Genomic DNA, 14,703 nt, shown 5'->3' on the forward strand with positions numbered 1-14,703 from the left:
GAGAGAGAGCACCAGCCCCCATATTCGGTGCTGCAGCGAAGAGCGTAAAACACACGCACATACACGTTTTGCATCCACCCTGGGCTAGCACGATAGCTCGATAATCCGTCGTCGCCGATAATCGATAAAACAAAATAAAAACAATAAATCAATCCATGAACAATGGAAAAAAAGAAGATGCCTAGCAGAAGCATCCACGTCGTGCCACATCTGCGAGGGCTTTGTGCATTCTCGACGCGCAACGGTGCTGTTGAGTGGTGGAGCCTTTCCAATTCAAAAAAAAAACTGCGATAATTTTTCCTCAAGCGAATCATCTTCACCTGTCCAGAAAGAAATAATTAATGCTGCAGCTCGCACTGGATGCGCGGTCCAGCAGGCTCAGGGCGTCTGAGCGAATGTCACAGGCCACAGACAGCAACGGCGGTGCGGGTGGTCGGTACGACGACGCAACGGTGGTGCCTGTGGCGTACGACGATGACATCATGTCGTGGGGCTTCTGCGTCTCCTCGTCGCTCTCCTCGTCATCGCGCAGCAGCGCTTCCAGCCCTCCAAGCCTCGGCTCGCGCAGCTCCTGCCAGTGGCGGTCCTCCACGTACCACACAACGAAGCTGTACACAGTGACCGCAAGCGGCACGGCGGTCAGCAGCAGCACGATCGCCGCGTACGCCCTCGCACCGCCGTCGCTCGGCGCAAGGTGGTTGGCCGCGCTGACCACGCACAGCGCCGCAAGGAGCACAAAGCCCGCCGCGTGCATCACCGTCAGGAAGGCCGAGCGCATCATGTTCGTGAAGGCAACCACGCCCGCGCCCGCAAGCAGCACGGCCGCCATGCAGAAGTACTGGACGTGGCAGACTCCCACGGGCGGGTGTACAGCCGCAATCAGGCCCACCACACAAAGCACCGACAGCTGGAACACGCACCAGTACACGTGGCTGCCCCTCATGTTCGTCAGCATGCCGCCGTACATCCTCTGCTGCGCCGCGGGGAACCAATACCCGACGGGGTACAGCAGGCGCTCGTGGAGCGGCTTCCTCGAAAACTGCCAGTAATTCGTGAAGCTCGCGCCCGTGTGGCGGGCAATAAAGTAGCACACGCCAGCAGGGAACGCCACCCCGTACAGCACACCAACGGCACCAACCACGCGGTGATGCACGCGAGCGTCGGGCATCGCCAGTGCAAGCACAGAGCCGAAGAAGATGCCGAGGTGCATCGCGTGCGCCACGACGTACGTCAGGCTCGGGAAGCGCATCGCCGCCCACGCACTCGCCGCGTCCACGCCGCGCCACCGCTGGAAGGCCGCCGTCACACCGCAGTGCACGCACCCGAACACAGCGGCGAGCAGCGCGTTGCCCACCACCATCCACAGCGGATCAAGGGCAGCGAACACCGACAGGAAGTACGGCAGCGCAACGGTGCTCGCACGCTCCTGCGCCGAGGCGCATGACATCCTCGCGAACACGCCGAGCGCCTGCATCTCCAGGACGGAGCCCAGCCCGCCGGTCACCACCACGGCAACAGCCGCCGCACCCGCAGCAACGCCGGTGATCGCCGAGAGGGCGCTGGCAGCGGCGGGCAGCGTGTCGGACCTGATCGTGAAGGACCCAAGCAGCACACCCTTGCAGCCGCCGGAAACAGCCGCAGCGTCGCAGCGAATGAATATCGTCTCGTCGGCGGCAATGAAGTAACCGCGGTGCACGGGCACAGCCAGCTCCAGAACAGTGGACGGATTCGTCGCGTTGCGCACCCACGTCGCGTTGCTCAGCATCGCTCCCCACGGACCACCGAACCCTCTCGGCTGCGCCGTCGACACCGGCACAAAGCTCAGGTGCGTGCCGAGCCGCGGGTCGCGTGCCCACCGAAACGGCGGCGGCAGCGCCACCATCAGCCGCGTCGGGACGACGCTCCCACCGCCGCGAATGTCGTTCTGCGTCAGGTTGCCACCAGCCGCCGTCGTCGTCACAGCGAGCGTCGGGCATGCCACGTCGCTCCACCACAGCGTGCTGCTCACCGACGCCGTCGGGGTCCGCGTGGGCGCCACCACCTCCGTCGACCTGTACTGCGTCGGACTGTATTGCGCCGTGCTCAGGCTCGGCGTCCACGTTGGTGTCAGCGTCGGGCTGCGCGTCTCCGTCAGCGTTGCCGTGTGGCTCAGCAGCGGCATAGCGGGCGTGCGGTTGCACCCGTCCACGCGCGGCAGGTACACCGGCAGGCAGTCGCGCCCGTACCCGCCCTCAGCACAGCGGCAGCGGCACGACCGCGACATCGCCCTCGTCGCAGCAGCAAAGCAGTGCACGTCGGCGTCGCACACGCCACACGCCACGGAGCGGAATTCCCCGATGATGCCGGCGGACCTGTAGTTGATCGGCCGCAGCGCCCGCCCGTTGAGCGTCAGGCACCCAACAACAAACTTGCGGCCGGCGCCCACAAGCGCAACGGTGCCGTCCATCACGACGGGCCCGCTGCCAGTGTTCCCGTGAAGCGTCAGCGTGCTCCGCACGAGGTCCGCACTGCGCGGGTACAACGGCACCGACAGAAGCCTGCCGCTGATGCTGTTGCCGCGCACCGACAGCCACGACCCGGACGCAAACGACGCCGACCCCCGCAGCACCAGCAGCGCGCCATCGGTCAGCACACCGGCGTTGTCGTTCACCACGACGGCGGACGCGCTGGCCTCCACCCCGCTGCCAAACACCAACCCATGCGCGGCGTACACCTGGCTCCCCGACACGCGCAGCACAGCGCTCCACGACGCAACCACGCGCGCACTCGCGTACAACGCATATTCGCCACCGAGCACAGCCGCGTCCAGCGCGACACCGCCACCGACAAGCTCCAGCACGGCGCCGTCCACCACCACCGTCCGCCCACCAGTCATCACGGTCACGAGGGCAACGCCGGACACAACCAGCACGGACCGCACGAGTCGCAGACCCGACAGCACCAGCACCGGTGCGTACGGCGAGGACCGCGAGCCGGGAAGATACACAAGCGGCGTCGGCCTCGCGGCAACCAGCAGGGAGTCCGTCACCGTCAGCACGGACCCCGCGGGATACGTCCCGGTCAGCACAAGCGCACCGTTCAGCGCCTCCACGTCGCACACGGACAGCTCCACCGGCCCGCTCTCGTCGCTCCCATCCGTCCCCGCACCGCGCAACGCTCCTCCGCCCATCACGTACAGCACGGCACCGTTCAGCAGCGACACGTTCTGCACAACGATCCGCACGCCATCCCGCGCCATCCACGGCACGTACAGCACCGGACTCACACCGTCCAGCACAACGTGGCGCAGCGTCACCTCGCTCGCGCCGGCAGGCACAACGAACACCGACCGCACCGTCATGCCCTCGCGGAAGAACGCTCTCGACGCAGTGCCCACAGCGGGCGGCAGTGCAGGAGCTCCCACAGGCACGCACGCCTCGCCGTACCCGCCGCTGCCGCACGCGCACACGCACACACCGTTCTTCATGCTCGCAGACGCAGTCCCAGGCGCGTAGCAGTGCGTGTTCCCGTCGCAGGCGTCGCATCCAGCAACGTCGATGCTCCCAGCGTCGCCAAAACCAGCCGCTGCGTACTCCTCCGCCGTCGACAGGACACTTCCACCAGCGTCGTTGCACGCCACCCTCAAATGCGCCCCAGCCGCAAGCGACAGGCTCGCCGACAGCATCCGTGGCAACAGCGCTCGGTTGCGCACAAAGCTCAGCGTGCTCCCAGCAGCGGTCACGGCGCCAGCGGCGTGGAGCATCTCCCTCGAGACGCCGTCGTGCACGTTGCCCTTCGCCAGCAGCATCGACCCGTCGGCCAGGCCCACCGTCGAATAAAACGCCACCGCGTAGTCCTCCGTCGACACAAAGTCGCTCCGCAAAAACGCCACAGCGGAGCCCGACACGCTCACAGCCCCACGCACAGACACCGCGTGCTTGCACAGCAGAAAGTCGCTGTCAACAAACGCCACCACGGAGCCGCCACTGGCCGCAAAACCGCCCTCCACCGACACGCACAGCCCCAGCGCCGTCTGCACCGACAGCCCGTCCACGTACAGCGCTCCGCGCGATGACAGTGCCACGCCGCCAACAAACAACACGCCAACAGCGTCGCGTAACACCGCCGCCACATGCGTGCGCGCAATCGTCAGCACGCTCCCCGTCAGATTCACGTTGTGCACCACGAGGCACGCGGAGAGGTCGCCAAGGTCGTAGGCGCCACGGTACGCAACGCGCTTCTCTGCGATCAGCACCGAGTCCACCACAGTGACGCGCGAGCCCGGCGGGAATCGGTTCGCCACCACCACGCCGCCGCCGGAACGCAACTCAAGCCCGCTGATCAACACATCGGCACGCTCGCCAGCAGGCGGGTCGGACAGCCACCCGACAACGTACAGACTCGCTCCGCCCACAAACGTGCAGTTCGACAGCGTCACGTTGCGCACGCTCCCCGACATCGACTCCACGTCCACCACTACGTCCGCCGCAAAGGTCACACCAACGTAGCACGCCACCGACGTCCCGAAACTGACTTTCACCTCCACGTCTACACTCACGTCCCGCACGCACAAATCAACGCCTTCAGTGCTCGGTGGCTCGGGGACAGCGACGGGCAGGCATGCATCGCCATAGCCGTCCTCAGCGCACCTGCAGGCGCAGCCATCACTCGAGGCCGTCGTCGTGTACGCAGGGAAGCACGACGCCGCAAGGGCGCATGGGTCGCTGCAGTTCAGGATAGTGGCATTGTACACGGACGGAATGGCGTACTTTGCTTCATCTCCGCCGTTCACAGTGTTGCACGCGGCAACAATCGCTCCGTTTGTGATATCGCGGGGCCTTTTGGGTACCTTTATCAATGTTGGCGTGACCGTGCTGGAAATGAATCGGTTGCCGGACACAGACACCGTGGAGTCGCGGAGATTCACCCTGGGGTTAAAAACAGCAAAAGCAACCACTGGGGAAACACGGCAGAGGTTGCCACTCAACTGCAGCCAAGAGTTGTAGTAGATGTTGGAAGAGTATCTTGGAAAAAAAACAACCAAGCTTCCCTGCATGTCGTTGCCCTGAAAAACAACCGCTGACTGGGACTCCACACGCAAAGCCCAAAAAAATGATATGAAGTGCTTCACCGGCCTCGTCACAACGTTGCCTCGGATCACCACTGCAGAGTTGTTCAGTACACTCAGCGAAAAGGATTCGCTAGACCCTCCAAGATATATCAGCGTACTGTTACTGCCGTCCATATGAAACGTGTTACCTATCACAGCAAACACGGAGTGCCACAACACACTCAGCGCAGATCCAACGACACGAATGGCGCTTGACGATGCCATCACAGCCTGCAACACATTTCCACTGAGCACCACCGCGGAGTCGTTGCTGATCGCAAGCTCATTCATCGCAACACACGACGGGCTGTCAACGTCCAAACCCGACCGAGGGATCAGCCTCGTGACAGTGAAGCGGTTACCGCTGATCGTGATGTTCGTGTGCGGTGGAAACACACCCTCCGGGCTGAGCAGCGCGTCACGGAACGTGTTGCCGGTGACGACGATGTTCAGTGCCCCCACAGCGGCGTACGCGTTGCCCAACAGCAACAGCACGGCACCGTCCCTCCACGTGCATCCATCGAACGTGACATTCGCCACGTCGCCCGCCATCGCCCCGACCAGCACCGTCAGGCTCATGCCGCCCCCGCTGAACGTCACGTTGCGGTAGCACAGCCACGACAGCCCGCTGCCCACTGCCTGTGCCACCTCGGGGTACACCATGTCGCTGATGCACTCACCAACCGGCGGTGGCAGCGGTGGTGGTGGCACAGGCGGTGGCGGCGGTGGCGGCGGGCCAGCAGGCACAGGCGCCGGGACGCACACATCGCCGTGACCTCCAGCAGCGCACTGGCACTTGCAGTCAATGACCGCCGTCGTCAGCGGAGCAAAGCAGTTGCCGTCCTTCGTGCACTCCCCGCACGCAGCAACCGTCGTCACGTTATTAATGCCGTGGAGCTCCAGCTCTGCCGCCGTAGTCAGCACACGTCCCGCGACCGTCAAACACCCAGCAACGAACCGGTAGCCGGCGTCAGCCCGAAATAGCAGAGGTACCGACAAGCCCGTCGAGCCCATCTTGCAGCCCGTCAGCGTCACAGCACTGCTGCTGTCAATGACCAAAAAGATGGATTCAGTTTCGTAAAACAGCGCACCCACTTCCACGTCGTTGTCGCGCCAGTCCAGCCAGCTTGACCGCTGGACGTTCCACAATTCTTCATTATGGATGATGTAGGACACAGGGCCGCTGTTCCCCACCACGCGCAACACGCTGTGATCCGACACCCTGAATGCGTAGTACTGACACAAGAGGCTCGTCCCGGAGGACATGGTATTGTTGAGCAGCGCAAAAACAGAGTGACTGTGGACACTCAGTCTTTGCATGTAAAACAGATGCATGTACCCATCGAAACTGCAGTACCGCACGTACAGCGAGCTGCCACTCACCAGCATCAGCGTCCCAATCGAGTACAAACCAAACGCCAAATAACTCGATGCTTGTGCCTTGACGTTGCTGACCAACAGTGAGGACGCATTCAAACAACTTTTCCGCAACATCACGACGCTCAATGTGGTAATCCTAGTCTCCGGCAGCTGAATCTCAAAGGCCTGCACCGCGTCAACCTCCGTGACGGCGATGCCGCAGTGCTGCGGGAGGGCAAGTGCAAACACAACGACAGAAGACCGCATCACCATCTGGCTCACGCGGATCAGGACGCCGGCTGACTCCGCCGCCTCAGCACCCCCAACAAACTGCAGCACAGCCTCGTCAAGGAATGTGCACCCCGTGAACGTGATGTTGATGGGGAGATGCAGCGGCATACTGTTGAGAAAGAACGTCAGCACGGCACCCACGCCGCTGAATGTCACATCCACGTAGCAGTGGTGCGTCTTCCACATGTTCAGCGTGAGGTTCTTCAGCGTCTGGTTCACCACGCAGCTCGTGTCGCCGTCGACGGCTCTCTCCGCCACGGGCGGCACAACCGTGTCGGGCGCCTCGAAGGGAAGACACGACGCGCCATGCCATCCGTCCTTGCAGCTGCACGAGCACGAGCTGCGGTCCACCGACTCCGTCCCGGGCATGTAGCACGCCGCGTCGTCGTAGCATGTGCCACACCTGAACACCTCCACGCCCTCCGGAAACACACCTTCGTACAACGACACCTCCTCATCGCCCCGCAGGTTGCATCCAACCACAAACCGCGCGGGTAACGTCACGACAATGCTCGATGGGAGAAATTTGGCGAAGGAAACCCTCGAGCCCACCTGACGGTTGTTTGCAAGCACCACGGTAGTGCCGCTGTCCGACAGCTGAATATTGTGCTGGAAATAAGGAATAATTAATACTGAGGCTGCGCTCACGATGTTGCCCTCCACACGCCACTGCGCGCCTCCTTCGAGAGTCACAGAGCCGTCAAAATACACCAGCGCAGAAGTCGAAACCTTCGTGCTGCAAATAAAGTTGCAGTCCGCCACTCGCAGCAGCCCCGCGAAGCTCACGGTGGTAACCCCCAAAAGATAAACGCCATTTACTGCGCTCATCGTGTTGTTCTCCATGTCAAAGTAGCCGCCGTTCCTCACATAAACGCCGTTATAATAAACAGCCGATGTCGATCTGTAATCCTCCGTTGCCCTCAGCGTATTTCCCTTGAGAATGATCCCGCCACCATCAACAACAACAGCAACGGTAAAATAGACTGTATACATATTCGCCTCGATGTTGTTGTCAAGCAGCAGCAGCGTCGAGTTCGCACCAAAAGAAAAATCCAGAAAAGCAATAGCGTGGCTCGACGTCGTCGCAAGCGTACTGCCCGCCACCAGTATCAGGGAGCTCAAGCCAAAATCACCCTCAAGCTCCAATGCACCAGAATCCAGCAACGACGATGCCACGCTCACGTGCACACGCGCACCACTCCCCTTGATCGACAGGCCCATAAGGACGCACTGCAGCAGCGTGATGTTGAGTGTCCGTTGTGATGCGTCGAAGCCCCACAGGTCCAGAACAATCGCGGCGGTGAAGGTCACGTTGACAAAGCACAGACCACGCACACCGGGATCAGGATCGTCCACGGAGCTGATGATGCCACCGTGCACGCAGCGGACCTCCGTGTCCTTCGCGTCGAGAAGCGGAAGCGGCCCAAGGCCGTCCGGAACCGCAGCTGGCAGACACGTGTCACCGTAGCCGCCAGCAGCGCACTCACACTCACAGCCGCGGATGCTGCTCGTCCTCGCTGCAAAGCACACGGCGTCCACGGTGCACGCACCACGGTCCAGCGACGTCACGGGCGCCCCAATATTAAGCTCTTCTTGGTAATCCGTCACATGTGAGCCCCTTAGCTCGTTGCACACGCCGTAGATGGTCGGGCGTGAGTCGGACGCTGGTGACCACTTGCTTGTCATGTATGCAATGGTTGACGAGTACGAGCCGTACATGAGGCTGTTGTGAAGTATCGACCACACACTCCGATCGCAAAACGCAACTCCGTTCTCCTTGGCCACGTACACAACGTAGGCGGTGCGGAACTCGTTGTCGCGGTGCACCAGCCAGCTGCCGCCACTCACAGTCAGCGTGTTTGCAATGAGCATGGCGAAACCGAGACGGAACTCGCTGGAAACAACCTGCAGCACGCTGCCGCCAGCCACCGCAACATCCCTGAACATACACGCGCCCTTGTAGTATTCGGTGCTCGGCGCACTCCACGAGCTGTTCTGTATGGAGAACACGGAGCCGCCGCTGACACGCAGTTCCGACGCAAGAGCGTACATCACGTGCGTCCGCGAAATGACGACGCAGTTGTCCATGTAGAAGACGCTGGACAAGTTAGCGACAAAGCGGCGCTCCACGAGGATCGCAGCGCACGATTCCCCGCCACACACCAGCGTAGACCGCGTCATGACAAACCGCGTCGACAGAAGCCGGACACCGTCCAGGACAAGCGCGGGGCCGTACCGAAATCTCTCGTGGCCAATGGTCGTCGGCACGTACTGCGACCCGCCAACCGTCGCACGCAGCGTTGAGTTCGCCAGCAGCACACTCGAGTGCTGCGGCATCGCACCATGCAGCGCAATAGTGCCCTCCATCGACGTCACGTTTGTCATGTTAACGAAAGCGTGGGGCATCAGGCGCGCAGTGCTCTCGCTGAGGCCGCCAATCCGCAGCTGCGCGCCGCCCGCAAGCACGCAGTGGCGCAGCGTCACGTTCAGCGCGTCAGCGAACGCGTCCATCGAGCGCAGGTTCACCGCCACAATGATCGGCCCGCTGAACACCACCGAGTCGAAGCACGCCGTCGCACGCCAGCCGCCAACCGTCACCGACTCCGTCAGCGTCACGCCACCCACGCAGCCCTCCGCAGCACCGCCACCACCGCCGGCCCTCGCAGGCGGCACGTCGAACGGCAGGCACGCCTCGCCCACGCCGCCGGCACGGCAGCTGCACACGCAGTCGGAGAACGACGCCGTCAGCGCATCAAAGCACGCCAGCGCTGCCGCACAGCCGTCGCACGGCACCACGCTCACGGAGGGCAGGCCAGCCATGCGGTAGTCGCCGCTGCTCAGCAGCACCCGGCCGCCGGCACGGTTGCACTGCACCGACACGACGCCGCTCGTGATCACCAGCCCGGAGACAAGCGTCGCGCCGGTGGCAGCGCAGCGCGCAATCGACACGGTGCCGCCGCTCAGCGTAACCCCCGACAGCGACGCCACCGACGACGCCTCGCCCACCGCCCACACGTCGCGCAGCTCCACCCACCCGCCGCCACCGACCGTCCCACCGTCGCAACGCACCAGCGACGACGCAACAGACCCCTCGACGCCCACGAAGCGCAGCACCGAGTCAGACACAGTAACACGCTCGCCAAGCACAAAGCCGCCGCCGCTGCTCACAACCGACGCGTTCGTCACGGAGAACACCGAGTGGCTCCGCAGGCTGAGACGCGACGAGGACCCCACATGCATCGCGGACGCGGTCGGACCGCCCGACGCCTCCAGCAACACGCCGTCAAGCACCACCGCGCTCGACAGCAGGTCCACGCCGCCGCCAACGTACACCGCCGACCCGCCTGCCTGCAACGACCTCAGCACAGTGTTGCTCACACGCAGCTGCGTCTGCAACAACGACGTCGCGTGCAGCACAAGCGGCGACGCCACCGCGTCCGTCAGCCCGCTCAGCTGCGAGTAGCGCATCGGTCCCGCCGTCACAATCGTCGAGTCACGAACCGTCACGTTCGTGCGTGCCGGCAGGTTGTGCACAAACACAAGCGAGCAGTAGCTCCCGGACAGCCCGCTCACGCTCACCTCCAGGCTCCGGTCACTCGCCGGCTCGCCGTTGTAGCCCCGCACGTAGATCTGCGCACCGCCGTCGCACACGCAGTTCCTCAATTCGATGCACAGCGCACCGGGAAGCATCGCCGGCACGTCGAACACCACAGCCACGCCGTTCGTGATGTACACGCCGTCCATCAGCAACGTGTCCACGGCGCGGCCAACCGTAATGGCTCTGTCCACCGTGCCGCCCCGCAGTCGCAACACCACCGCATGCACCGCGGGCATCCACACAGCCACCGCCACCAGCGCCAACACAACGAGCAGCGCCGCACGCATAGCCAAAATGGCCCTGCGCCGCACACGGTACCGACTGCGCGGACACGCACCCGCCGCAGACCACATCCAAAGACCCAGACAGGTACCAACAGGGCTGTCGTGGCGTGTCGCACTCGCACCGTCGACCAATCCTCCCGCTTCGCAAATCCTTTTCTAAAAATGGCAAATACAGAGAAACGATTCCGATAGAGCGTTATCCCACTACTACTCCTAATAATGCGCGTAATCACTAACACCTTGAAACGATAGTTGTGATTGTCAATCCAAAATATCTCTAACTGCACGGTCAGAGGAAAAAAAGGCAAAAACAACAGTAGCTAAACACAGTGGCACACAGAGAGATCCGGCCACGAACAGTCCTCGTCACAGCACAAACACCGAAAAGAAGACGCGCAGATGCAATCACGCCGCCAACACCATCGCCCTCCCTCATCGAACAGCACCGCACTAAATCGCGCCGTGGATACCCTGTGAATTAGCGGCAATGGAGCAGCATACACGGAACGGCATCAGAATTTCATCCTACAATTGCTCAAATTTATGTTTCTCGTACTTGCTGGCAACAACACTGAAAAGAACTCAGAAGAGAAATCTTCCATCCTTCCTCCCAATCAAAAAAGCAAAAAACGACCCTCTCTACCCTCTCCCTTTCCACGGCCTGAGTGCCGCAAGAGGCTGTCAATAAAAACACGTGCGTGGAGGTCCCAAATGTGCGGGCGGGGTCGGCATCCACCCACACACACCCGTGCTCCCTCCACTCTCCCCCACACAGGGGCGGTGCCATGCGGGAAAGAAGTCCGCCACACGACGCATGCAAAAAGCAATCGGTGAAGCAACACCACCCATGTCGCACCACAACAAAGAGCCATGCGCTCAGCACAGACCCACGGCCGCAACGAGAGGAACGGGGCGCATCCAAGTCCAGGGCACAGTCCTTCAATTCTCTCTTCCCCGACAAATTGAAATTACACCCCACAACAGGTTGTGGCGGGTGGTGTCCCACACCTACGGTGACGCACGGCGCACACCGTTCGCTCCCCTCCGAGTGCACTCAACGGGCCGGGGCAGGGCGCCCCGTCATCCTCGTGCCATCGCAAAGGCGAACAAAAACAACCGTCGTCGCTGGCCACCGGCGCCTCTAGCAGGGAAGATGAAGGAATGGGGGCATTTCAACAGCAAAGCCGACAGAGGGACATCCAACGGGAAAAAAAGACACAAAGAGACAGTGGGAAGAGAAAATACAAAAACGAGCGAAAGGGATTTACAAAGAAAACAAAACATAATCAACAAAAGGCAGAAAAAGAATGATAGTCCAGCAAAAACCACAAAAGAAAAAGTGATCAGGCAGGACTTCTATTTCGTGCACCAAGCAAAAAAAAACGACCGTGCGTTTGTGTGCACACACATTGCCCACACCAAGAAAAAGTAAAAAAAAAAAGATTGTACTTTTCCACAAGGCCACACAACGCCCCTCACATTACATGCGGCACACGGTCTGCTCCTCCGCTCCTCCTTTTGTGCAGTCCGTGGGAATCACAGGAATGAGTCCGGCACAGCGTGTGGGCAACAGAAGAAAACAGGAAGGAGAGGGTGCGCCACACATGAGGATGTGTGTGAATGATCAAAGAAATTTCACAAAAGCAAGAATTCAATGGATAAACACACACAAGCATACAAAAAAAAAAATTACTCTTCGGAAGGCAATGGAATTGGAAGTGGTGCTGCGGATGTGTTCCAACGATTGCAGCACCCCCACACTCTCCCAGACCCCAACAGAAAGCCGCAGTGCCCCAAAGCCCCAAAAGCGGAAGCAAAAACACCCGAGACACACACCCATGCACGGTGCTCTCACTCCTTAAATCCATCGCCCTCAAGTTATCGCTGCTCTCGGGATAAGAAGAAACGCTGTCAGAAATGGCCTCACTGCCAGCTCACCCACTCCTCAGGCAGCGCTGGTAACGGCCCCATCTTTGGCCCTTCCGGCCCTTTTGATTCTCCCCAAGCAAGAGTACTAGACACTGGCACAACGTTGAAGTGGCCGGCTGCGCCAGGGTGCAATGTACTTCCGGAATTCTTCCATACTCAACGGTCGGTTGTACAGAAAGACGTTTTTCGTCGTCACACGCCTCTCACTCCGTGTGTCGTCTGCGCAGTCTCCATCCCCTTCAATGCGAAAGTGTCCAATCTCCTGTGAATTCCCTCCATTCGCTGATGTCGATGTTGAATTCTTGAAACGCTGGCCAGTAGTGTAGACAGAGACCCGACTGCCAGTCCAAGGCACAATCGCCACCTGCCATTCCTTACCCAGTCCCAAAGTGATTCCGTTTGTATCCTTCTTTCCGTTGAACATTGTTTCCCACCTCATTTCATGCGCTTGCGACTGTTCAAGAAATGCAGCGCTGCCTGTTTCATTTACCCCCACACCCATCAAAAAGATGCTGCCGCAAGACGGTGACAACTTGTAAATAGACATCGCCTCCACAAAAGGTGAACCCGATGATTGCAAGGCACTACATCTGATTCTTCCCCCAATTCCCAACGGACCGCTACGCCCAGAAACCAACGCCCTTGGAAGCCGATCCACTGGAAAACCCTTCTTCCACAGCTGCCCCACCCGTCCCCGTAGCGTTCAGCCCCCAAGTCCCTCTTCCCTCCATGTACTCTCGGATAATTTGCCGGACAAACATCCAACCAGCCCGGCTGGAGGCATGAAAGTGTCGCAGCCCTCGACGGACAGAAGATTTTTCTTGACATTTGAGTAAGGGCAGAACTGGAAGACAAAAATGTACAGCTCCTTCAAAGTCCTCACCAAATTCTTCGCCCGTTTCAGCTTCGCAGTCAGGCACACAGACAAATGGCTGCGCGCCCATTCCCCATCGTCCTTCTTCCCGCACAGTAAAATCAACTCCTCCCCATCATCCTCGCCTTCACCACCTTCGTAAAAAAGGGAGCTGGCGGCAGCAGCATGCACATTACGGGATGCCAGCCAAATACCCACAATGTGAACATTGTCTGCCAGCCAGAGAGAAGGCCGACCCTTTTCCTTTTCGCTCGCTTTATAACACACCGGTAGGGTAACGCGCAGAACATTCCCTTCTCCAATCGCCGCAGTGATGAAGCTGCTCAGGACGCCTTTCCCCTGTCCATCACGCCAGTTGGCCCACAGGCGGGCAATTGAGTGTCCCCAGGGGCTCCACCCACGCCTCCCCATTTTCACTGGACGCGTCCACCCTCCGTTGGCCGCCATCGGATGCAGTGATCATGCAAAGATCTCCACCTTCCCACACCACGACAAAGAGATCACTTCACCCCTCAGCAGATATCGCCCTCGACAGCGTTTATTTCCCAAGCTTTGCCGAGCACGCGATCGGTGGGGTGGGGTTTCTGCATTTCCCAGCATCAGGCGCTGTAGGGGAACACCGAGGATTCTCTTTTATTGCTGGTGCGCTGAGGTCTAGTTGATCCTTTTTTCTGATTGGGTTTTCCCTCTTTAGGAAAGCGCCGGTTCTGTTCTTGAGGTTTTTGTTTTCTTTTTTTTTTATTGTTTCTGATCCAAATGCAAACGATAAAGTTGGAGTATTTGACTGCTGGGGATCTGTATCTTTCTCTGCGTTTTTTGTTTGTTTTTAAGGAATAATGATCATATTTTTTGTTTTTGCGTGCTTTTTTTTTTTTTTTTTTTTTTGCTTCGGTTTATCGTTTTCTTCGATATTTATTACTGTTACCGTTATTGTTGGTCTTCTCGCCCTATTTTCTTGTTTTTGTTCTTGATTGATTTGCTTAGTTTATATTTATTTATTATTTATTTTTTTCTTTATTTCTTTATCATTTTTATTTATTTATTACTTGATTATTTGGTTATTTATTATTTATTTTTTCTTTATTTATGTATTTATTATTTGATTATTATTTTTTTTTTTTATTTATTCGTTTATTTATCATTTTTTAGTTATTATTGATTTATTTATGCTGTTTCTTTTTATTTTTCTAAATGTAGTCTTGGCTATTTTATTTTGTATTGAGGTTTTTTGAGCCGCTATAGAAATTGTTTTTTTTTTTTTTTTTTTTTTTTTTTTTAG

The 14,703-nt window shown here is 59.0% G+C and overlaps 1 protein-coding gene and 1 pseudogene across 1 annotated transcript, besides 5 other annotated features; both read right to left on the reverse strand.

Annotated features, from left to right (window-relative positions):
• Nucleotides 1-14,703: part of a sequence feature (areas not merged during assembly with more than two copies in the genome that could not be assigned to a particular haplotype) that runs on past both edges of the window.
• Tc00.1047053509875.160 (dispersed gene family protein 1 (DGF-1), putative) lies at nucleotides 317-10,690 on the reverse strand (the record flags this gene model as incomplete). The annotated part of the gene is made up of 1 exon (XM_814982.1): nucleotides 317-10,690. The coding sequence occupies one exon, from the start codon at nucleotides 10,688-10,690 to the stop codon at nucleotides 317-319; it is 10,374 nt and encodes a 3,457-aa protein (XP_820075.1).
• Nucleotides 5,774-5,824: a microsatellite.
• Tc00.1047053509875.165 lies at nucleotides 12,636-13,871 on the reverse strand (annotated as a pseudogene).
• Nucleotides 14,288-14,309: a microsatellite.
• Nucleotides 14,415-14,591: a microsatellite.
• Nucleotides 14,673-14,701: a microsatellite.

The sequence above is a fragment of the Trypanosoma cruzi genome, genomic scaffold (assembly GCF_000209065.1).
Source record: "Trypanosoma cruzi strain CL Brener 1047053516499 genomic scaffold, whole genome shotgun sequence".
In the NCBI taxonomy this organism is placed as follows: domain Eukaryota; phylum Euglenozoa; class Kinetoplastea; order Trypanosomatida; family Trypanosomatidae; genus Trypanosoma; species Trypanosoma cruzi.